Raw genomic sequence first — 23,086 nt, forward strand, 5'->3', positions numbered from 1 at the left:
CGCACACTTGTGGAATGTGACAATACACACACACACATACGCAGCCGATAGAAGGAGTAACCCCTATACCTTCTGAAGCGTCCATTTGATGGAACTTAAGGGCACCTTACACCACACGGCTTCGCGAGCGGAGACAATAGCTGACATTTTTGTTTCTTTGTATCAGACAGTAAAGGAATGTTTCTGTTGACCTTGATTATATTTCTTTGCGGCACTTTCACACGAATCGTTTTGTGTTACATTTCTTAAGGTTTTAATTGTGTTGGTATTTCCTATTGCGCCCGCCTTGCAATGGGTACAATTTCTATTTAATACAAATGAAATACAAAAAGTACAGTTCAAAAAGTAAATCAGTACGTTAATGTATGCCAAATTGCATACCATCAGGCGTTCCTGAAGGCTTGTGTGAGAGTTAATGTTTGAAGAATTCCAAAAACTCTATGTTATACAACATATCATTCTGAAACAATAATTCAAGAACATAAAACTTTGTTTAAATGATGTTTAAAATCGTTAAAATCGTTATTTTAGCTTTAATTATGCGATATTTCTGAGAGCAATCTGCATTGATCTATACAAAAAGGGTAACAGAAACGCCTGAAGATATGCAATATGGATTTTTTTTGATATTCAGTTTTGATTAATAATTTAGCTAAATTAGCTCACAATACGAGAATTAAGTACCAGTATATCAGAAAAAATACACACGAAATGGAGTTTCTTGCATAATTTTATGATGATGGTCCTCTTTCTCGGAATTTGGGACATAATGGCAAATTTCCATGATTTGTTGTTGCTTTTTATTATTTTTTTATTAAATATCCCAAAAAATAAAGTAATACTAGTATGTGGGTTGAAATTTCACATCAAACGTTATCTTGGACGACTTGCATTATTTACGCTTAATTCGCTTCACAGCCTACTGTACAATACAATATCTGAAATATTTTTAATATTAATTTAAAGTACAAAATGTAGGTGTTATTTGTGATTTATTTATCAGTTGTTTTAAATTATGCTGATAAATCGATAATTATTTTAATTCTTAAAAAAACGATCTAACTTACCCCGTTTGTCCCTGTTTTGTATGCTCCCGTTTCAAGCTACGTTCTCTCCTCTCCCCTCCCCCCTTTTCCATTACAACACACCGGCGCACAGTTGCTGCTGCACCATGTGGCATGTGTTTGGTGAGTTTTCATAATTAGGAAGAAAGTGTGAAATTACAATAAAATTAATGCACAACCACATTTCGAGCCACAAACCAGCGCGTGCGTGTGTGTGTGGAAAGGACGGGGAGACGAAGGTAACGGGCGCACGCGCACCGGAGCCGGAGGGTGGAAAACCCGATCTCCTTTTACAACACCGCATTGTTGTGTTGTGTATGTACGCGGATCCGTATGTTTGGCTGTGTTCGGATCAACATTAATATTTGTACTGTTATTATTATTATTATTATTATTATTATTATTATTGCTTTCGGGCCGCCCTATCGGTTGGTATCGTTCGCTCGATGTGGGTACGAACCAAACCAAAATAAATACGTTACAAGTCCCCCGGTACACGAAGGAAAACTTGAAACAAAAAAAGAAAAGAAAGGAAAGCTCCGTCGACGTAGGACAGTTTGGGACGATGCGTCATAATAATAACGATGATGATGATGGTAGTCATAGCGTGTAGTAGGCATTGTTTTGCGCCCTGACACGTCTCTCGACCCACATAAATCAAAAAAGGAAAAACTTCACCCCACACGCACACAAACCAGCCTACTTTGTCTCTTTGTCCGGTGCAGGAATAAGCAATACCGGGTGTGTACGTTGTACAAAGGATAAAAAACGCACTATCCCTTCAAGGGTTAATGAAGATCGCGACCAGACCGGGAAAAAAGAACAGTAAAAAGGTTTAAAAATGGTGTCTGATTTATACGCTTTCCGGTTGGCGCTGGTTGGTGTGTGTGTCACCGGCCGCCTAGCCCAGCAGATGACTAATGGTTGAAATACGAACTTTGAAGAAAAATGGCTTCATTTTCCCTTCCAAAAAGAAAACAAAAATCGGCCACCACGTACCACGTAATAATGGTTTTCCCCTTTCAAACCTTTTCCCTCTCTTTCAGATTGTACAGTAATCTCGCCGACTCATCGCCACTAGGAGCAGCAACGACGGCCGTGTCAGCAACGCTGGACACTATCGGAGCGGGCCCGGCACTAGCCCTGGGAACACCGTTCCACTATCCGCCCGGTGCGCTGTCGGCTCACCACACCACCGGCAGCGAGCATACCGTTTTCAATCACGCCGGCACTGGCCCCACATCCACCACCAGCACGCCGTACCGTGCCAGCAACACGTCCGGCGGTTCGCTGTCGCTACACAACGGGCTCACCCTAAGCTACGGTACGCTTGGGAGTGCCGCCAGTCCAGTCGGCAGTTCGTTGACAAGCCGGCTAAACAACAGCGCAGGAAGCAGCGGTAGCAGCAGCAGCAGCAGCAACAGCTCCTCCACCGTCGTCAGCACGGGCACGGTCTCGTCCGGTGGCAGCTCGGCTGGTTCCAGCACCGCGGGGCTGGTGGATGGATTGTCCACGTTGGCCACTGGCAGCAGCAGCAGCAGCACTCTAGGCCCGCTGCTCACCACTGGAGGCGGGGTGGCCACCGCCACCGCCACCACGGCCGCCGCTGCCGAGCTGGGAATGTCGCACTGGCTTAGCGACGGTACGGTCAAGTCGGAACTGCGCAGCCCCGGACTGGACGCGAACCATCTGGCGGCGTCGGCCACCAACCTTCCGCTCGGTCCAGCGACCGCCGCCCACCACCTCGACGGGACCGGCCTGTTCTGCGCCAATCCCGGCACGACCGCCGTCGCCACTGCCGCCACGCTGGACGCACTCCAGAGCCAGTCGGCTGCGGCCGCCGCCACCAACGTGTACGACCACAAGTCGGACTACTACAACTACTACAACAGCATGCAGCAGTACACGCCCGCGTTCTACTCTTCCGCGTACGGTGCGACGGCGTACGGGGCGGCCCGTACCGCCTCGACCAAGATCCCGTCGCCGAACACGTACCTGGCGTCACCGTATGCGGCCGCGGCCGCCGCCAGTAACAACAATTCCGCCCAGCTGTACTCCTCCTACGGGTACAACTCGTCGTTTGGGCAGTTCGGGGCGGGGCAGCAGGATGGGTACAGCTACTACAACGATCAGTACAGCCCGTACTATGCGAACACGGCCAGCTACTCGCCGTACGTCAGCTCGCCCGGTTCGAGCGGGAGCCAGGCCGGGTTCCATGTGGCCGCGGGTCTGTCCGCGGACAGCCCTTCGGAGGCGCACGCAACCACACCGAACATGCTGGCCCATTCGCATTCGCCCCAGTCGCCGATTTCGATCTCACCGACGGCGGGGATTGGGGCGCTGCCGGGCGTTGGCGGTGGTGGTGGTGGCATTAGCAGCAAAACGACACCGACCGGGAAGTCGGGACGTGCGCGGGGAAGACGCCACGCCCATCCCAGCCCAACTCGGAGCTCCACCAGCGAGCCGGGCATTAGTGAGAAGGCACCGGAGCGAATCTTCGTGTGGGATCTGGACGAGACGATCATCATTTTCCACTCGCTGCTGACCGGGTCGTACGCTGGCCGGTACAATAAGGTATGAGGGGCAATTTCGAAGAAGTAATGAAGCAATCCCAGGCGGCAGACTAGTGATGTGCGCACTGAGTAAGAATGAGTGAGTGAGTGAGTTGAATGCTGCAAGTGCAGTGTACGGAATCAAAGTAACACGAACAGTAGAATATGAATTTTTTCGTTACTCACGCTATTTTGGATTTTAGGATTTATTTCGGATTCAAATCACTCGCTCCATTTAAGCCAAATTTGCGAATCACTCTTTTGGGATTTAACTCATTCACTCTCTGCGACGAATTCCCTGATCACAAACAGTGTTTATATGTTATTTTCATCTGAAACACTCTAGAGGACTGATTAGTTATGGTGTATGAGTATTTTGGGATTGAAAACTCATTTTTTACGGGTTCTCATCCATGCAAATGGGACATTTATTTCAGAATCAATTATTAATTATTCATTACTCAATTATTAATTCAGATTCAATTATGTGTTCCTCGATACATTTATTGGGAAGCTGGTAGTCTGAAAAAAAGAACAAATTTCAGTCTCCAAATATTGCTTCTTCATACATCTATTGGTCTTGAGTGGGAGTGATTAGAATCCGTCGACCCAACACGGTACAATTGATTTGAATTCCGATAAGAGTGAGTTCGGCTCAATGAATCATCAAAATGAATCTTTAAATCTGAACCTCAAGCTTTGAGATTCATGAATCTTCCAAAGATTAAGTTCACGAATGAAGATTCATAAACCTCAGAAGATTCATGATTTTTTGAAGACTCATGAATATCTTAAAAAATATCTAAAGTTAACTGAATTTGATAAGAATAATTCCAAGATCTTCTGTTGTTTATGAATTATTTTCTAAGGATTTATCTCCCCTTTTTAATTCTTGTTTGTAGTGAGAAATATCGGTAACTAATTGTGATTTTGTGCATTTAGTGCAAATAAGGCCTATTTTCAGTGTCTTTTAGAAACGATTCCCTAGTAACATGTTATGATTGATCAAAGAATGCATAAAAATAAGCTAGTAAAGATGCATCACTCTTTAGCGATAAATGAATCTTTAGAAGTTCACAACTCTTTGAGATTCATTAATGTCCTAGGTTCATTTTAGTATGACAAGATTCACGAATGCTTAGAGATGCATGAATCTTTGGTGAGTCGATTCAAGATTCGTGTCACTCATCGCTCACCACGAGCTTCGAGTCACTCATTACTCACTTTACGAATGATTCGTGAAGCACAACACTAGTTCCTGAATTTTTATCCAAGTTTGTACAATTTGTCTTTAACTGAAATTAATTTCTGGCAGCAAACATCCACTTACCGTCTATTAAAATCTTCTCCTTCCCATTGCAGAACCGCGACCACCAGGTGCAGCTCGGCTACCGGATGGAGGAGCTGATCTTCAACATGGCCGATGCGTACTTCTTCTTCAACGATCTGGAGGAGTGCGATCAGATACATATCGACGACGTGGCGTCCGACGACAACGGGCAGGATCTCAACAACTACAACTTTGCCGCCGATGGGTTCCACACGGCCACGCCACAAGGTAAGCCAGCAGGCGGCAAACCGGAGTTTCCTCCGGCCCGCCCATCCCAAAGTCCTAAATCAATATTTGAATTTGAAAGGCTAACGGACAGCGGTCCCTTTTTCCGTGTGTATTTTCTTCCTGCCCAGGAGCTCCACCCAATGTTTGCCTTCCGAACGGTGTGCGCGGTGGCGTCGACTGGATGCGGAAGCTCGCGTTTCGCTATCGGAAAATCAAGGACACGTACAACACCTACCGGAACAAGTGAGTCGCTTTATTGCTGCTTAAAATATCCAGAATCCATTCTAATGATTGTGTTGCTCTTCTTTTCTCTCTCTCTCTCTCCCCTGGACAGTGTTGGTGGCTTGCTAGGGCCTCAGAAGCGTGACCACTGGCTGCAGGTACGGTCGGACATCGAGCACGAAACGGACAGCTGGCACAGCCTAACGCTCAAGTGTTTGAACATGATCGCACAGCGCGAGAACTGCGTCAACGTGCTGGTGACGACGACGCAGCTCGTACCAGCGCTGGCAAAGATTCTCCTGTACGGGCTTGGCCAGGTCTTCCCGGTGGAGAACGTGTACAGTGCGAACAAAATCGGTTAGTATTTTGCAGGGTTTTCCTACTTGCAGGACCCCAGCTTTTTCGATTTTTGTATTTTATTTCAAATATTAGACGTATTTCTAAGCTGTACTTAACTCATTATTCCCTTATTCTTCTCTCACCTCCACACTCTTCCCCCCAGGCAAGGAGCAGTGTTTCGAGCGGATCGTGACACGCTTCGGGCGCAAAAGCACGTACGTCGTGGTGGGCGACGGGCAGGACGAGGAGAATGCGGCAAAAAATCTCAACTTCCCCTTCTGGCGGATATCGAGCCACAGCGATATCCGATCGCTACACACCGCGCTCGAGATGGGTTTCTTATGAAAACTTTACCCCGTCTCGCCACCGGCCGTACCAGCCGCTAGAGCAGCCCGATCGTCGGAAACCTTGGCCGTGCGGAATAGATGCCATTCGCTGCCGTGAGGTCAAACACCAACCTAAACCAAAAGACAAAACAAGTGCGAGGAACGAAGCAAAATACTACGCGAAGATCGCGCGATGTTCTTTTACCTAATCTTGCAACATCTCCTGCCTGCCTGTTGTAGTGTACCGATCGCTCAAGGTGGGGAATATGGGGTGTAAATTGCGCGGATCGATTGCGTACTATGCGCGAGGCAACTGTGGCGGAAGGCAGCCAGTATTTATTATTGTTTATAGTGTGCAGCTTGTTAGATGTAAATTGTATGGTTAGAAAAAAAAGGGAAAGTCGCTTCTGAACACGTTGGAAGTCTGTAAGTCGTTTCCGAGCTTCCGGAAGCTCTGAAATGAAATGAAAAAAAAGAAAGAGAGAAAAGCTAAGATAGAAGAAACCCTTAACATATAGAGAAGGGAAACACAATAGAACACAGAAGATGAAAATAGATGCAACAAATGAAAATGCTCAAAAGAAAGAAAAAAAAGTTGTATAGAGCAAAGAAAAACATGAAAAAACTCTACTAGTTAAATGTAACAGGGGGAAAAACGAAGATAAAACGCAAACTAAACATCTTCAAGCTGTTTTGAAAATAAAAGGGAACAGAGTACAGCAAGTAAAAAAAGCAAAAAAATACACGAAATGAAAGTCTATAATAAAGAAGAACGAAAAGCTGTTTAAGAACGAAAAACTCCTAATGAGATGGCCATCAACACCGGCGCCACCAGTACATCCCAGTGCAAATACATTGTTTTCCTTTCTTTTTTAAATAATTGTTTAATACTACCCCCCTCGTTCTTCTCGCCCAAACGTTGTGTCTATGTAAAAGTATGTAAAATTATAATCGAATAATAATGGCGAATAGCAATTATGTGAGAGAGAGCGTATGCAAGACATGCCAGCGATAACAGTGAACATGTTTGCGTTAGCTAGAATTGCAAGTTGTTAGTGGAAAGGCGTCAGGAGATATCAGCAGTAAAAAGGGCTCTCACTTGAAGCGTGAAGCGTTGGAAAAGTTATCATTAATGTCGATAAACTCACTGTACATACTGTTGCCTATCTTAACGTCGTCCTCACTTGGTGGCATAAAAAAGTGAACCCTTCTCCTGGGGGACTGGTCATCTTGTAGGTGTAGTAATTTGTTTTAGCTGTGACATAGAGCAAATATCATCCTCCCATCAATAAGGAACGTCAAAGGGCCCAAAATACAGAATAAAAAAATACTCCGATAATGGGCGATCCTTCAACAGCAGCTGTACATAGTTTACAATAGTCTACATCAAATCAAAATATTATCCTATATAGAGTAAAGTTTATCGCATCGAAACAACAGGGTGACAAAGATATAGTAATGCACCGTCACGTGAACCCGAAAGCATGTAAGTGTTAGGCACATCGCGTTTCGGGTTGTGGACAAATGGAGCATGAAACTGTACATCCTAACTCCGCTCGTGAGCACTATCATGTGTCGTATAGGGAAAGATGAAGAGCATGGAAAATAAATAAAGAGAAAAAATGTATTTTATTTGTTTGTCTATTTATGTATTTTCTAGTAAATTTATTCTCTATTTTTTAGAAGTAAAGCGAGGAAGAGAAAATAAAAAAAATATTTTATGAAATAAAAATAAAGAACATATTTTTTTAAATTTTCTCTTACTTTTATCCTCCTCATGGGGTTAACTTAACATCATTTAACTTAAAGAGGCAGTTTCCAATGACCGATCGATGACGACCGATAGTTCATTCTGTGCAATGACTCACCGATGAACAGGTTTTTGCTCCATTTGTTGCCAAAATTTGTTCTCTAGGATACCGTTGATATTCATTTTTGTACATTTCAGAGTCATTATAGTTCATTTTGGATCATTTTTTATTAATTTCATGAAATTTTTGTTCCCTGGATCGTGTTATACATATAACTGAAGTTCATTTTTGTACATCAAATTCATCGCAAACTATCGATCATCATCGATCGTTGATCAGAAAGAGCCTCAAAAACTAAGGGAGCGGTAAGGGTAAAGGCGGTATAGCCAAGGGTGAACCGAACCCAGCAGCAGTACAAAGCCTTGAGACAGTATGGCTCCCCGATCTCGGACGACAATTTAACAATTATACCAAGCGATTTGTTGGCTTTGTTAAGAACGTGTTCAATATGAACATTGAATGACAACGTCTCGTCTAGCCAACCTCCCAATTCCTTAACCGATGTTATACAGCTAATAGGAGTGGCGCGCAGTGTATAATAATGGACGATCTTGTGGGATCTGCCAAAAGAAATAACATTTATTCGGGCACAATGGAAGACCGTTAGAGAGACACCATACAGAAAACGAGTCAAGGGCATTTCAGTCAAGGGGACAGCACAACAATCGGAAAATGAGGATACAAGGAAAAAGATTTTGACATCATCTGCATATAACAAAATACTATCGAAAGAGGGTAAGAGAGACACATTATTTAGGAAGAGATTGAAAAGGAGAAGATTTAGATCACTTCCTTGAGGTACCCCGGAGCAACCATCAAAGAAATCGACAAATCAGTATATATCCTGAATCCATACTTTCTTCCAGTTAAATAGGAATTACACCATGCTAGCAGTCTACACCCAACGGCAAGACGATCGAGTTTAGCCACCACGCCACGGATACACCACGGTAATTAGAACATGCGAAGCGGTTACCCTTTTTATGAACTGGGATCAGCCAAGTAATCTTCCAAACGGCCGTATTACAACACAATACGCTTTGTCGGAAGTTAATTTTACAAGGGAAAAGAAGAAAAGGGAGTTCGAGAAATGTCTGTTACATACTTTACTTGGCACGTGATCATGATGATGATGACACGATTCGAATGATCATTGAGCAATTGAGATTTTTCGTAATTTCTGGCCATTATTTTCACAGATATGTTTGTTCTACATCTTTCACATAGATATTTACTGAAGAACATCATAAACAATTTGTATAAACACTCGACACTTATTTTTGTACTAAAGCTATCATCAAACACTTCGAAATTCGGCCGAGATAGGAGTATCAAATAGGTTTTATGGCTTCCGATTTCAAAAAGATGTGCCTTTTTCCATCATAAACATTCAATAAGAATAATTTTCCTCAAGCACGTTAGACAGAAATAACAAAAAAATACTATTTTTACTATAAGCCACCGCTATTCCAACGCTCGTTTCAAGTTAAACTTAAAATCATTGTACCACTGTTCCGCTCGTAGCAAATCCCCGCCAGAGGGCAGCACAGAAACGATCTAAATTCGCTCTAAATTTGTATGCTGTCACTATCGATGACCGAACCCGTTCGCCCACTGTACAATCGGTGACAGATCGGTCAAAAAAAATTGAAGGACTATTTTTTTCTAAACAGCAGCGAAAAACTTCTTCGATTCTCGGTCGGTTCCAAATTCACTGGAGGTGAGTGTTGCTTGCGGTGCTGCAAAAAGGCCTCGAGGGGGAGAAAAAACCCGTGCCCTTAGTGATCTCTTGTTCCATTCCAATCAAATATTGCTGCAAGTGTGTGGAAATCAAGGTTGGCAAGCTCTGGTCCCGCGAAGAACCGTTCCGTTTTGTTGCCAGCAGAAGGAGGGAGTGTTTTTTGGGGTTATGATTTCGTAATCGTAGAAAGATGGTGAAAATAAGCTGGCCCAGCTTGGACATACACTGGGATTTGCACACATCCCGGAGGGGTAGTTTGCAAATGGCACTGTTTTTGCTAGTGATTTGATTGTTTGCGTGAGTTTTATTTTTGCAACCCGTGGTGCAACTGTTGCCCTAAAGAGGGGGTGTTGGCAGAAAAAAGGGCTTAATTATAACCATTACATAACGATGTTTTTTTCCCTTGCTCTCGCTGCTGTCTTGTCGTGCACACCTCATCCCTATCATAGCAGTCATATGTTCTTGTGCAGACACACTGCGCAGACACTCACCCCGACTGGGAGAGAGTGCATTGGAATCGTTTTTCAAGTGAAGGAGTTGACTGATTGATTGTCCCTTTTCGCCCTTTTTTCCCACCTCAAAACAGAAACGATGGCGAACGTGAACCTAGCGTCGGTGGTGCTCCGCACTGCGCTGCGTGCAAAGATTGGCACCCGCCAGTCCCACGACATGATCACGCAGAAGATCGGCAAGCGGGAGGTGGTTGGACACGGCTGGAACGGTCTGCCGGTGTACGCTGACCGCGTCGACTACCCGATGCCGGCCATCCGCTTCAAGGAAAACACCCGTGATGTCCTGGTAAGTGCGCTCGAGCAGCGTGGTCGTATTTGCTTTCTCTCATTAATTAATCTCTTCCGGGTGTGATTTTTTCTCCCGCGGCTTTGTTTTTCTTTTGTAGGCTCTGCGCGAGAAGGAGAAGGGTGACTGGAAGAAGATGTCGGTGCAGGAGAAGAAGGCCCTGTACCGGGCCTCGTTCTGCCAGACGTTCGCCGAGATGAAGCACCCGACCGGCGAGTGGAAGGCGTGCCTCGGCGCCGCCCTGATCGCCGCCTCCATGAGCCTGATCGGCATGATGCTGCTGAAGGCGTTCGTGTACGAACCGATCCCGGAAACGTTCGACGAGGAGCACCAGAAGGCCCAGCTGAAGCGCATGCTCGACCTCAACATCAACCCGATCCACGGCGTGTCGTCCAAGTGGGACTACGACAACAACAAGTGGAAGTAAAGCACCGGGGTTTCGCAGGTGTGAAAGTAATTAAATTCCGTGATTATGGTGGTACCCCTCCCTCTCCCCCTTACCCTGGGCGAGTTCTGTGGACGCTTGTTGAGCTAATAAAATATCAGTGAAGCCTCTAGGATACTTCATCTGGTGTACTCGTTACTTGTGTGTGTGTGTTGCTGAGTGTGTAAGCGTTGTGAAATTGGCCATCCGTTAGAATCCTTGGAACATGGTTTAAAAATTGGTAGTGATTGGGAGGAAAAGCGAAAATAGAAATGAATATTTCTTTGTTGCTTCACCGCACGGCCCTTTCAGAATAGTCTTTCTTACATAATTCGATGATGTCGCAAAAATGACGCTTTTGTGTAGGGCCGTGTGGTCGGTAGCGTGAATTGAATTTGTTATTTTCTGGCTGCTTGGATCAGGCTTGAATGTCTTCGCAGAATTTATTAAAAAAAAACAGCGCCCTGGAGTACACCGTTGACAGAAATGATAGCGAAATCAGTTGCTGGATCGAAGTAGGTAATGTAACGGTTCCTGAACTGGGACAGCTATGACACACAGATACAGGTGCTGCTGAAGGCTTTTTTGGACCCTTTTTGGCCATTAATTGGATCGGTATTTAAAAAGAATAGTTTGAGCACCGATATCGGGATCTGGATCAGGTACTGACCGGTTCGGAATTAGTTCCAGTAATGGTTTGGATGAGATGTCTGACACAAACAATTTTCCTTTGCATCGACAGCCGCGACGACCCCTTTCTGCTCTCCTCTCCTTAACTGGGGTTTTCTCGTTGGGCTCACTTTTCGGTTTATTGCAATTTAATAAATACAATTTAATTACACAGCTTTTCAAACAAACAGAATGAAACCGCTTCTCCCTCAAGGGAGAGTCGGATTCGCACGATGGTTTGAAGGAAAGAAAAGTAGCAAAAACAAAACACTTTAAAAACTAAAAAAAAAAAACACAATTCCTGTCGACACTGGGCTTTTCTTAACAACAAAAAAAGAAAGAAAAAATAATAACTTCTTCGAATTTCCTCCCTCTCCGCGCCATCTCATTTGCTGCTCGAGCTAGCAGCCGCGCCGGTCAAGGTCGTTTTGCCCCATGCATTTAAGCTCGGCACCACGATCCGGCGCTGCCCGTTCTCACGCTGCAGCACCTCCATCAGGCTCATGCTCGGCAGCCAGGACTGCGAAAGGGAAAGAGAGCAGGTTAGACACATTCCACACACTTTGCACTCTTAGGATCGTTAGCACACCCACCGTAAAGCGATCCGCCGTCGCGACGACGTTCCGATTCGGTTCCGCATCGTACGCGACCGACTCCACCCCGAACATGTGACACATTTCGTGCACGATCGCACGCTTCTCGCGGTTCATCACCGGGAACGAGTAGGAGCGGGATTTTTGCTTGCTCTCCTTCGCCAGCTTCACCAGCTCGGTCAGCTTGTCGTGTATCATCTGCACCAGGGCCGGGTCCTTCTTCGCGTACGCGCGCAACGTTTCCGAGTAGTTCGGCTGCAGCTTGGACGGCAGGTCGGGATTGCGTATCTGCAGCGCTATCGCCAGCCGGCGGTTGCGCTCCAGCATTCGGCACTCTTCGTTGCATTCTAGTCTGCAAGGGGTGAAAAAAATGGTTAAAAATTATCATTCTACGCCTCTCGAGACCATCCAGTGCCACCTACGTTTTGTTGTTCTTCGGTCGCACCGGGCCCAGAATGTCGCTGAGCTCCACCGAGCCGCCGCGCTGCATCTCCTGCACGGACGAGGCAAGCTGGGCGGTTGCTATGCGCCGGTACTCTTTGGAGAAATCGTGACACGTGCGCTGCTGCTTGCGATTGCCACACTCGCACGTGACCTCCACCACAATCTTGCACGCCACGTCCGGACACTCGCCCTCGTGGCACGGCGCATTGCACGGATGCGGACAGGCTTCGCGCGTCCGCGTACAGCTCTGCTTGCACACACCGGCCGCACCCTCCGGCGCACACTCATCCTCGTGGCACGCCCGGATACACTTGTGCCGGCCGCAGGTGAGCGGCTTTGCGCACGGCATCCCGCAGCTGAACGATTCCTGATAGCACGGGATCGTTTTGCGCTGCTCGTGCCTACCATGGCAGTACTTCGTCGTCAGCACCACGCACGGCGGACACTCCGCCTCCGCGTGACAGTTGTGCAGGGCCGGATGGTCGCACGCGTGCCTCCGGCCGCACGGCCGATCGCAGGCCGGCTTGCGCGTCCCGCACGGTACCGGCGGATAAATCACGTTCGCGCCACAGTCGCACGCCAGCTCGTCGAACGACACGCGATGGCACGGCCGGCAGTTGCCCTTGTGGCAGGGCTTGTCGCACCGGTGCCGGCCGCAGGACAGCGGCAGCGAGCACGTCTTCGGACAGATGTGATCGAAGTCGATGCAGCACACCTGGTTGCACTTGTGCTTGGCGCAGCTGCGCCGCCGCACGCACCGCTTCTTGCACCGCGCATCGTCGGCGCGCGTCGTCAGCTCTTTACACCGCATCGGCTGATCCATGCTGCCGCACCGGCACTTAACCGTGGTGGACTTTTTGCACGGCGGGCAGGCGCCCCGGTGGCACGCCGCCTCGCAGCAGTGGTTAGCGCCCGGCGGACCGCACGCCAGCTTCCGCCCGCACGGCCCACTGCAGGTCGGCACGGGGTCGAGGCACGATTGGCGACTGCCCGGCACGATCGGCTCCCGCCCGCACGGACAGCTCCGTACCCGGTCCGGCGCGTCCGCACACGCCTCACACTCGCCCTCGTGGCACAGCCGGGCGCACCGATGATTGCCGCAGCCGAGCGGACGTTCGCACGCCTTCCCGCACCCGTACCGCTGGACGGCCAGGTTTTCCACGCTGCACACCACCGACCGCTCACCCTTGCCACAGTGGCAGCTGTGCTGGACCTGCTCCGTGCACGTGTCGCAGCTCCCTGCGTGACACTGCCGGTCGCACCGATGCAGCCCACAGTTTAGCGGCTTCTCGCACACCGCCTCACACAGCAGCTCCTCCTTCTGGCAGCACTGGACCGTCTTTTCCAACCGGCCACAGCCACACCGGCGCTGCACCGACGCCTGGCACGGTGGGCACGGGCCGGGATGGCACAGCAGCGTGCAGGCATGCTCGCAAACGTCCCGCCGGCCGCACACTTCGCCGCACGAGTGCGCCAAGTCCTCCCGGTTGTAGGCCGGGTTTTTCTGCTTGCCGCAGAAGCAAAAGTATTCGCGCGGCACCTTCTTCGACACGTGCTGGCAGGCGGGACAGCGCCACCCGGAACCATCCTCCGACTGGGAGCTGGTCGCCCACTTGGTAACGCACCCGAGGTGCAGGATGTGGTAACAGTTGCCGCAGGACCAGGTCGACTGCATTGGCTTCACGATTTCGCAGCACACCAGACACTCCAGCCGGTAGCATTCGATTTCGCGCATCAGCTTCTCGCGCTGGGAGCACTTGGAGAGCGGTGTGGCCGACGGGGATTCCGGTTGCGGAGCGGCACCGGCACCCTTCGACTGGCCGTTCGTGCGCCTTTCGTCGATCGGGCTTCGATCGGGCTGAATCGTACGGTTGCCCCACTGGCGCTGCCCATTGCGGCGGGAGTTCGTTTCGCCATTTCTGGGTGGAACATCGCCCACGGTATAATCGTCATCGTGCGGCCGGAACCGACCACTGCCGGCCGTCTGCAGGTTGGCTTTCCACTTTCCCTGCCGTGCGACGGGCCGATCGTCCCGCGTGTGCCACCCGTTGCGTGGCTTAAGGCTTTCGTTGCGCCGCGGACGACCACCGCCGGACGATCTGCTTCCTCCTGCACCACCTCCTCCAGTTCCTCCAGCTCCTCCGTAGTGGTTTGTCGATCCAGCACGGTGACTATTTTCCCGATCGTCTCCATCATAATCATCCTCATTGTCAGCAACAGCAGCCGGTCTGGCGGAACCAGCAGGCATCGTGGTTGCCATTGAAACCATCGTTTGTGGAAGTGCACCTCCACCACCACCACCAGCCCCACTATTTCCATCATTCGCTTCGGTCTGGTACTTACGGGGGACAAACTCCGCCGCCGTTGGGGTCAGATTGGAGGTAAAGCCATAATACTGGAACGTTGCCGGTTGCTGCTGCTGGTGGTCGTTGTTGTTGGTGGTATGATGCGTCCGGAGGTATTGCAATTGCTGCTGTATCTGCACCCGTGCATTGAACTGGGAAATGAAGTCGTCGAAGGTGTTACTGCTGTTGCTTCCACTGCTGGCCGCATTTCCATCGCTCGTTGCCATGGTGGCCGTGGCGGACGTGGGACCCACGCCCCCCTTGTTGGCCACGGGAGAGGCCTCCACACGCCGGGTGGCGTGGCACTCGGTGGTGCTGCTGCTCCCCCTTCCGCTCGGTGTCCGCCTCGATACGACCAGCGCAAGTTAAAGTTGTCGGCTACAGTACAGGAGAGATAAAACAACCCAATTGCTCTCAGTGATGAAATAAAAAGGTACGGGGGAAAGTGTGCGGCCACACACAGCTGGCTCGCTGCGAGGGGAAATCGGTAGCAATTGCCCCACGATAACCCGGCAGCACTTCAGTTCCCGCAGCGATCACTCACCCGGCAAACGAAGGGAAAAGGGAGTAGATTTGTAGCGAAATTAAAGAATAAAATACAAAATTAATGCTCACGCAGAGGACACACACCACTTTGCGAAAGGTTTTCGATGCGAGGAGCAGTGTGGCCAGATTATTTTGACGGTTTTCGGTAGGCGCATCAAAATTTTATCGGTAGTTTTCGGTAGGTTAAAACTCGAAACATAAAAGAAGTAAAAGCGAAAGAAGTCTTAAGCGGGATGGGAGGGGGTGCTAATGCGGAAAATGAAAGTTCCATCTCACGAGAATATGCATCCTTTAATTAGGGTATGGATTAGATTTGGTTCAGCGGTTACACAAATGATCTGAAATGATCAGATCTGAAGTGTCGATCTGAAAATTGGAATTCTAAGCCAAAGAAGGACTAAGATGCACATTTTTTTTTGTGGTGACTAGTTCTTTTTGTCGGGGCTCCACACGACCGCTTAGGGCCGCAGCAGTGCTCCATTGGATACGATTTAATCGTACGTGCTGTCATTTGATTTTCGCTGGATTATTTAGATTTATTTAATTGTTTGGCTGAGTTTTGTAGTAAATGATTAAAAAATTAAGATTTTTTCCTTCAAACCCTAGATATATACATACATCGGTATTTCTGGTCACTTTGCCCACAGGGCAAGGCGAGCTTTTTGGCGGCCACCGTCGCAAAACCGTCGCAAAACGTCAAAACCGACGTCGCCAGTGAGCGAAACTCACAACGATTTCGAGGCGCTGGCGACGGTCGTTTTTGACGTTTTGCGACGGTTATTGACCTTTCAAGTGAGCTTTTGCCCTGCGGGCCAGTGTGGCCAGATTATATTGGCAGATTTCGGCAGGAGCACTGTTGAGAACGCAACCATTTAACCAAAGTGAGTGTATACAGTCTGTTCCCGAGTTACACGGTTCTCGACTTCGCGGATTCGGAGATACGCGGTTTTCTAAATTTGACACATTAAATCAGTACAATATGCATCAAGTTCGGTATGAATTTCATTTTTACAATCAAATTGAAACCACTTAAAAGCCAGAAATATTAGAATTTTCTGCACGAATCATATCAAATCAATAATAAAGTGTATAAAAGTACTAAGTTAAACCAAAATTTCCGAGTTATAAACAGTATTTTAGTCACAAAACGTGAAATTCGACTTACGCGGATATTCGAGTTACGCGGATTCGTCGGGATCGCAGAAACCGCGTAACTTGGGAACAGACTGTATATCAGGTGGGCTTATGGTGTTCTTTCTCACCAATACATCGACACACAATTTGACGGTTTGCTCCATAACAAAATCTAGTATGCGTTGAAGTATAAACAAAATCTCGCAGAAATTGTATGTGGTTTTGCTCAGGCGTAGCACGAAGAAAGAAGCCAAAAAAACCTACACGACGGCCAGTTCTTGGATTAAAATGATGATCTGAAGATTACTGGATAACAACCCAAGTGCCACAAATCCACTAAACGACCACTAAACGGCTTCTAAACGACTCAAGTTCTCTACCTAAACGGAATATAGAAAGACTTCGTTTAGCAGACGGCAAACGACTCATGCATTCTAAAAATAGCGAAAAAGATGGTGGCGCTCTCTGTTGGTGGGATACTCCAACCAGTTGAGCTTCATCGCTTGGAGGAGAGCTTTCTCATTTCCTCTGTACTGTTGTATGGATTCGCATTGAAGTTATGCATCGCTAGAACTAGAACGACGATACGATTGTTTAAATACTGAACTCCAACCGAAACCACCAGTACTGAAGCAAGTGAGATTTGAGTAATGGTCGTTGGTGTTGATACCCACGTATCTGACCACACGACCATTCATATAGATTTTTGCTCAGAAAGTTAGAAGGCTATATAGATCATTATAAGATGAAACTTGTCGAAACACATTGCAAGAAAAGGATAGCAATATTATGTTGAGTTGTAATACGCCATCTATTGATCAAATCAATGAAGCTGTGGAGCTTTCATTTTTTTTCTATGGATATTTAATTTTCCAGTCGTTTAAGCTTAATCTGTGGCGTTTGGGAAGTTACCGGAGCTGCATGTTTTAAAAAGAAATCAAAACTTTAAATCATCAATGAAAACAACAAAAATGGAATTGAACTCATGTTGACCATGGTGCAAACATTACACCATTACCATTTGACCATTACTAGTTCATGAACATGAATCGTTATCTATCAGTTTTAAACCCTTCAATATAGCACAATGAACAAAGAGATGTCTAAAAGTTCATCGATGCGTGTGAGAGAGTAGAGCTGATGAATAGAAAGAGATGGCATGAGTTTATGTTCATTATCCTCGAAATATTTTGCTTGGGTTAGTCCTTCTTTGGCTTAGAATTCCAATTTTCAGATCGACACTTCAGATCTGATCATTTCAGATCATTTGTGTAACCGCTGAACCAAATCTAATCCATACCCTAATTAAAGGATGCATATTCTCGTGAGATGGAACTTTCATTTTCCGCATTAGCACCCCCTCCCATCCCGCTTAAGACTTCTTTCGCTTTTACTTCTTTTAAGTTTCGAGTTTTAACCTACCGAAAACTACCGATAAAATTTTGATGCGCCTACCGAAAATCGCCAAAATAATCTGGCCACACTGGGGGAAACTTCGGGTTGCAAAACGAGCTGCCAAACACCAAAAAAAAAAAAAACAAACTCGGACAGGGTCAACATCGAAATCAACACAACACGCAAAAAACCCCTATCAACAACAAAGCAAGGTAAGAAACAATTTCTCGTCCGTTTTTCAGTTCAATTTGTGCAATTCCTACGTTGTTAAAGGATGCATTTAGTGAAGCTGTTGTAATTTCAGCCAAAGGTTCACAGCAAAGTTGCTGTGTATGTTGCTGCAGCAACCATGACTTGGGAACATCTAGAACGAGGAAGCTCGCCAGTGGATTGGTGCGAGGGCAACTATCTCGTATCGCCCGATATTGCGGAGTTTGTGAATACGGTTAGTATGGTGCATGTGTCCCTTTTTGTTCAAATTGTTTGTCAAATCCCTTTAAAAACGGATCAGATAATTGTTTGCAACAAGTGAAGTGGTGTGGCGTAAACTAAGCCTCATTGCACTTATGTAATGTAGTACTTCATCCCTTCCACTGCACGCGTGTGAGCGCAAGTACACTCGCCAGTTTTTTTTTAAATGCTTCCTTTCAACACTTTCTCGCCTTTCGTTTTTAGATCAGCAACATTCTCTTCCTGCTCGGGCCACCGTTCCTCATCTACCTGTTCAAAGACTACGGCCGCTTCATACAGCCGGCCATCCATCTGATCTGGGTGCTGCTGATCGTGGTGGGGCTTTCGTCCGCTTACTTCCACGCCACCCTAAGCCTGCTCGGCCAGCTGCTGGATGAGCTGACCATACTGTGGGTGTTTATGGCCACGCTGAGCCTGTTCTGTCCGCGGCGCCACTTTCCGAGAATTTTTAAACGTTCCAGGTGAGCATGGTTTACTATGTTGTTTGAAGCACTGACAAGCTAAATGTCGAAAACAACCCCCTAGGAAACGTTTCTGTCTGTCTATGACGATATTTTCCATCGTGGCAACGGGGCTTTCGTTTTGCCATCCCGCCATCAATGCGTTTGCGCTCATGTTTCTAGCCATCCCAGCCACCTACCTGCTGTACAAGGAGCTTAAAATGTAAGTATCACTAATAACGGGCGTGTGTGTTTTGCTTAATGGCAGTTTAATTACCCTTTGAGCCCTCGATCTCTCTCAAAAACGCACACACACTCGTACTGTAACCGTTCCCAATTGTAGCGTGCAGGATGAGCGCGTGTATCGGCTGGGCGTCCGCAACACCACCATCCTGATCATGGCCATCGTTTGCTGGATTAACGATCGCATGTTCTGCGACACCTGGTCGCGGATGAACTTCCCGTACCTGCACGGCTTCTGGCACATTCTCATCTTCATCTCCGCCTATCCGGCCTGCGTACTGTTTGCCTACTTCTTCGTCAACGACGAGCGGCCGGAAAGCCGGCCCACGCTCAAGTACTGGCCGCGGAACGATTTCGAGCTCGGCATACCGTACGTGTCGATCAATTACGACAAAAAGTTTGATGATGCCATCTAAAACTGGCCGGTGCAGGCAGGGAGGGAGAGAGGGGGGGGGGTTACCGTAGGCGCAATACATCTACTTCAAAATCTTCTTTACATATGCCAAAAACTGAAAGCAAATGACAAAAAAAACCACTTCATTGTACTTGCACCGTAGCGGAACGGAGCGCACCGATTGGTTTCGCACACGGAACACGCAAAGAGAGGAAGTGTGCAGTAAACGTACCAAAAAAGAAGCATACAAAAATGTAAGCAAAACGCTTTGCACGGTAGATTAGCATGGGGCAATGGCGCTGGTTAGGAATTGAAGAATTGGTCTTGCTTGCGTGAGAAGGTTCGTTCCAGTTTCCGTTCCAGTTTTGTTGTCGTAGTGTTGATTAGCCTTTAAACCTAGAAACCGCTGTACCGCTAGGGTGTATGCGTGTTTAAGCAACCGAGGAGTGATACTAGAAATATGATTTTAAAAAGGCACGTTGCTGCTACAAAGAGGGCGACCCCGCCAGTGTGATAGAGAGCAAAATATATATAGAACGAATCGAATTGGGTTTTTAATTGCAACAGGGTGGATTTTAAATTATTTATACTTAGTGCGCTATCAACAGTTTATTTTATTTTTTTTCGTAGTTTTGTGTGTTCCAATTTTAAAGAGTTTTAATAAAAAGTATGCAAAAGTTTAAGCATTATAGCCGAAAAATGAGCGGGTTTTTTTTATTAATTCCTAAAGGAAGAAGTACCTGTTGCGCAAATCGTGTTGTCAATGCCAAACATATTCACCCTTGCTTGTGCCGGAAGTCTTGTGTCATGGGATGTACGCGTTTCAGATCGTTTCAGTATTTTGCAATGTAGTACTGGTAAATATACTGTTCAATGTTCTCATCCCCGAACGTCGAACGCCTAACTGTCCGAGTCGGACGACATGTTGGACGAGTTTTCGGACGAGTTGGTAACGCGCGACTGCTTTACCGTCTCGTTATGATGGTGATGCCCGACCGTGTGCTTCTCGCCCCGATAGATGACCGCGTTCTTGTCCGTCTCGTGTATCTTTATCTCGTACAGCAGCTCCGGCTTGTCCATGATCAGCTTCAGGCTGTCCCAGATGAAGATGGCCACGTTTTCGGTGGTGCTGGCCAGGTTCTTAAAGTACGGCACGTCCTTGTCCAGGTTGAGATGGTCCAGCTTTTTCATGATCGCCTGGTTCATGTACTCCTTCAGGTCGGTTATGTTCATCACCATGCCGGTCTTGCCGTCGACCGGGCCGCGCACCGTCACCTCCACTGGTGGGGCGAAAGAAGGTTGGCAAAAAAAAAATATTTCGGGCAAATTTTCGAATAGTTAAGAAGTAGAAGAAGGAACCGTTCACCCTTACCGGTATAGTTGTGTCCGTGGCCGTTGGGATTGTTGCATTTGCCGTACACCTGCCGGTTCGCTTCCTCACTCAGGAACGGGCTGTTGAAGAGAAATTATTGTACTGTATTGTTTCCTTTTCACGTCAAATTGCAAACAACGAACCTGTGCAAACGATGGCACGCGCTGAAGCATTCCTTGCGGGTCAAATAAACCTGGGGCCGGGAGGACATGGTCAGCCGTTGTTGTTACAAAGCCTGGGGCAGGAACGTGAACACCACTCTGTACTTCTATCAACTTGTTGAATACCGCAGTGGAATGCCGCAGGCGTCCAGTCAAAATACTGCAAAGGGAGGAAGAAGGGAAAATAGCTTTTCCGTCACGTTTCTTTTTTCTTTTTTTGTTGTTGTTGTTGCGGAACAGCACGATCAAAACAAAACACACTGAGCGGACGGTGCGTACAGTGGGACATGGTGGTGCACACGTGGAAATTTAAATTAATTTTTCCTTTCATGTCTTTCGCTTACGATGATGGAAAAGAAATGAGAAAATAGGAAATTATTTTAAGTGAGTCAATAATACTACAACATAGAGTGGTTGAAACAGTTTCAAACACTGTAAAAATATTATTACAAAATTTACCCATAATTTGTAACATTTTCCCACTGTGCTTTCCTTCACGGACTGTTTACAGCAAAGGGTTCACGGCTGCTCGTATGACGGTTGTACTAAAAGAGTACTAAAGAGTTTGAAATTTTAAACTAGATCTAAATTTCTGTTGGAAATGTATACAATGTATCTATGACTGTTTATAATACTTCTTCTATTTGGTGTAACGTCTTACGCGGACATGCCGGCCTATAATACAGGCTTTCGATACTTACTCAGTACTACTCAGCCAGATAATCAGTCCTTACTGCGGAGGGACGGTCCATTCTAGGCTTGAACCCCTGACGAACATGTTATTTGTATCATCCCCGTTGAAGAATGTACCGCGGGACGGCTCGTTTACAATAAATTTTTGATGATATACACATTGTAAGTTTGTTGTACGATTTTTAGAACACTAGTTAATTTGGACAGGTAACAGAGCTGCGTAACTTTCTAAGATCCCCTGTACTCTACATAGTGCGAGGAACTTAATCGCTTCAGGACCCTGTCAAACTGAGATACTTATGACGACCCCTTGAGAGACCTAAAACCCAAACCAATTCAATACAGGTCCTCCAATACACCAATACATCACTTATTCTGGTTCAAAACTGCACATGATCTAATGCCAGTTCTGGACTTGATACTGAATCCTTATCAGTCCTGGAACCAATACTGGTCATACCGGTCCATGATTATGCACTCATAACTGCCTTGGAACATATCAATAATCTTTTGTGGTCTTGGAATCGATCATGTACCCATACCCACCCTGGTATTGATCATGAACTCATACCGGTCCTGGAACCAACCATAAACTCATAGCTGGAACATATCATGTACCCGAACCTGCCCTGGAACCTATCATAAACACATACCGGTGCTAGGAATCCATACCTGTCTTGAAACCTGTCATGAACCCATAGCGACCCTGGGTCCGCTCGATCCTGAAGCCATACTGGTCTTGGAACCTATCATGACCCCATACTGATCCTGGAAACGATCATGAACCCATACCTACTCTAGAACCTATCATGAATTCATACTGGTCCTGGAATCTATTATGAACCCATACTGTTCCTGGAACTGATACTGAATTCATTCCGGACCTGGAACCGAAACTGAACCTATACCGATCCTGGAACTACTCATGAATCCAAATCAGTCCTGGAACTGAAAGTAAATCCAAAATGGACCTGTAACCAATCACGAACTCATGCCGGTCCTGGAACCGATCATAAACCCATACTAATCCAGAAATAGCTTCCGATTTCATTCATTTTCAGGAACAGTACCTGGATCTGTTCCGGATTCGGAACGATAATTGATCCGGGTCTGGAACCGATACAATTTTAGTTCCAGTCTACAAACCATATCCGGTAGAAAATTGCAGGAATAGTGTAGGAAATTTTCTAGAATTTGTATAGCGATATTATAAAAGAATTTAGGTTTGCTAAGAAAATTTAAATTATGTTGTATTCATAAGTCGTATACGAAGATTTTTGTAACAGTTTTAAAATTATATTCCAACAAAAACTCTACACATTTTGTACAACCAACAAGCATATCCTTACTT

The 23,086-nt window shown here is 46.8% G+C and overlaps 5 protein-coding genes across 9 annotated transcripts in view; 3 read left to right on the top strand and 2 right to left on the bottom strand.

Moving 5' to 3' along the window:
- The window catches only part of LOC120902419 (developmental protein eyes absent), a 37,985-nt gene extending 30,297 nt beyond the window's left edge, over positions 1 to 7,688 (top strand). Inside the window, exons 4-8 of the mRNA XM_040311141.1 lie at positions 2,111 to 3,638; positions 4,979 to 5,174; positions 5,303 to 5,417; positions 5,509 to 5,753; positions 5,899 to 7,688. Coding sequence (XP_040167075.1) covers positions 2,111 to 3,638; positions 4,979 to 5,174; positions 5,303 to 5,417; positions 5,509 to 5,753; positions 5,899 to 6,080 — 2,266 coding nt within the window. The 3' untranslated portion in view covers positions 6,081 to 7,688. The remainder of the gene's footprint in view (positions 1 to 2,110; positions 3,639 to 4,978; positions 5,175 to 5,302; positions 5,418 to 5,508; positions 5,754 to 5,898) is intronic.
- A 1,781-nt stretch (positions 7,689 to 9,469) lies between these two features.
- LOC120901779 lies at positions 9,470 to 10,978 on the top strand. Of its 2 annotated transcripts, none has more exons than XM_040310019.1 (3): positions 9,470 to 9,592; positions 10,200 to 10,411; positions 10,512 to 10,978. In XM_040310019.1, exons 2-3 carry the CDS (start codon positions 10,205 to 10,207, stop codon positions 10,836 to 10,838), a joined length of 534 nt encoding a protein of 177 aa, XP_040165953.1. In that variant the 5' UTR covers positions 9,470 to 9,592; positions 10,200 to 10,204; the 3' UTR covers positions 10,839 to 10,978. The 2 variants fall into 2 exon arrangements, with proteins under 2 accessions (XP_040165953.1, XP_040165954.1); XM_040310020.1 differs by lacking the exon at positions 9,470 to 9,592 and adding an exon at positions 9,598 to 9,707.
- Positions 10,979 to 11,558: 580 nt separating this feature from the next.
- On the bottom strand, positions 11,559 to 15,560 carry LOC120901778 (protein shuttle craft). Its single transcript, XM_040310017.1, has 4 exons — positions 15,431 to 15,560; positions 12,520 to 15,264; positions 12,098 to 12,449; positions 11,559 to 12,024 (listed from the first exon to the last, which is right to left on the bottom strand). Exons 2-4 carry the CDS (start codon positions 15,111 to 15,113, stop codon positions 11,890 to 11,892), a joined length of 3,081 nt encoding a protein of 1,026 aa, XP_040165951.1. The 5' UTR covers positions 15,114 to 15,264; positions 15,431 to 15,560; the 3' UTR covers positions 11,559 to 11,889.
- Positions 15,561 to 18,068: 2,508 nt separating this feature from the next.
- LOC120903013 (alkaline ceramidase) lies at positions 18,069 to 20,209 on the top strand. 4 transcript variants are annotated; one of them, XM_040312181.1, is made up of 5 exons: positions 18,069 to 18,173; positions 18,266 to 18,406; positions 18,637 to 18,893; positions 18,958 to 19,095; positions 19,216 to 20,209. In XM_040312181.1, exons 2-5 carry the CDS (start codon positions 18,311 to 18,313, stop codon positions 19,529 to 19,531), a joined length of 807 nt encoding a protein of 268 aa, XP_040168115.1. In that variant the 5' UTR covers positions 18,069 to 18,173; positions 18,266 to 18,310; the 3' UTR covers positions 19,532 to 20,209. The 4 variants fall into 4 exon arrangements, with proteins under 4 accessions (XP_040168115.1, XP_040168116.1, XP_040168117.1 ...); XM_040312182.1 differs by having other exon boundaries at positions 18,094 to 18,173; positions 18,246 to 18,406; XM_040312183.1 differs by having other exon boundaries at positions 18,109 to 18,173; positions 18,235 to 18,406.
- Positions 20,188 to 21,312, bottom strand: LOC120903014 (6-pyruvoyl tetrahydrobiopterin synthase). Its single transcript, XM_040312185.1, has 3 exons — positions 21,025 to 21,312; positions 20,882 to 20,961; positions 20,188 to 20,789 (listed from the first exon to the last, which is right to left on the bottom strand). Exons 1-3 carry the CDS (start codon positions 21,090 to 21,092, stop codon positions 20,410 to 20,412), a joined length of 528 nt encoding a protein of 175 aa, XP_040168119.1. The 5' UTR covers positions 21,093 to 21,312; the 3' UTR covers positions 20,188 to 20,409.
- Positions 21,313 to 23,086: the final 1,774 nt, after the last annotated feature.

Source organism: Anopheles arabiensis, chromosome 3 (genome assembly GCF_016920715.1).
Source record: "Anopheles arabiensis isolate DONGOLA chromosome 3, AaraD3, whole genome shotgun sequence".
NCBI classification, from domain to species: domain Eukaryota; kingdom Metazoa; phylum Arthropoda; class Insecta; order Diptera; family Culicidae; genus Anopheles; species Anopheles arabiensis.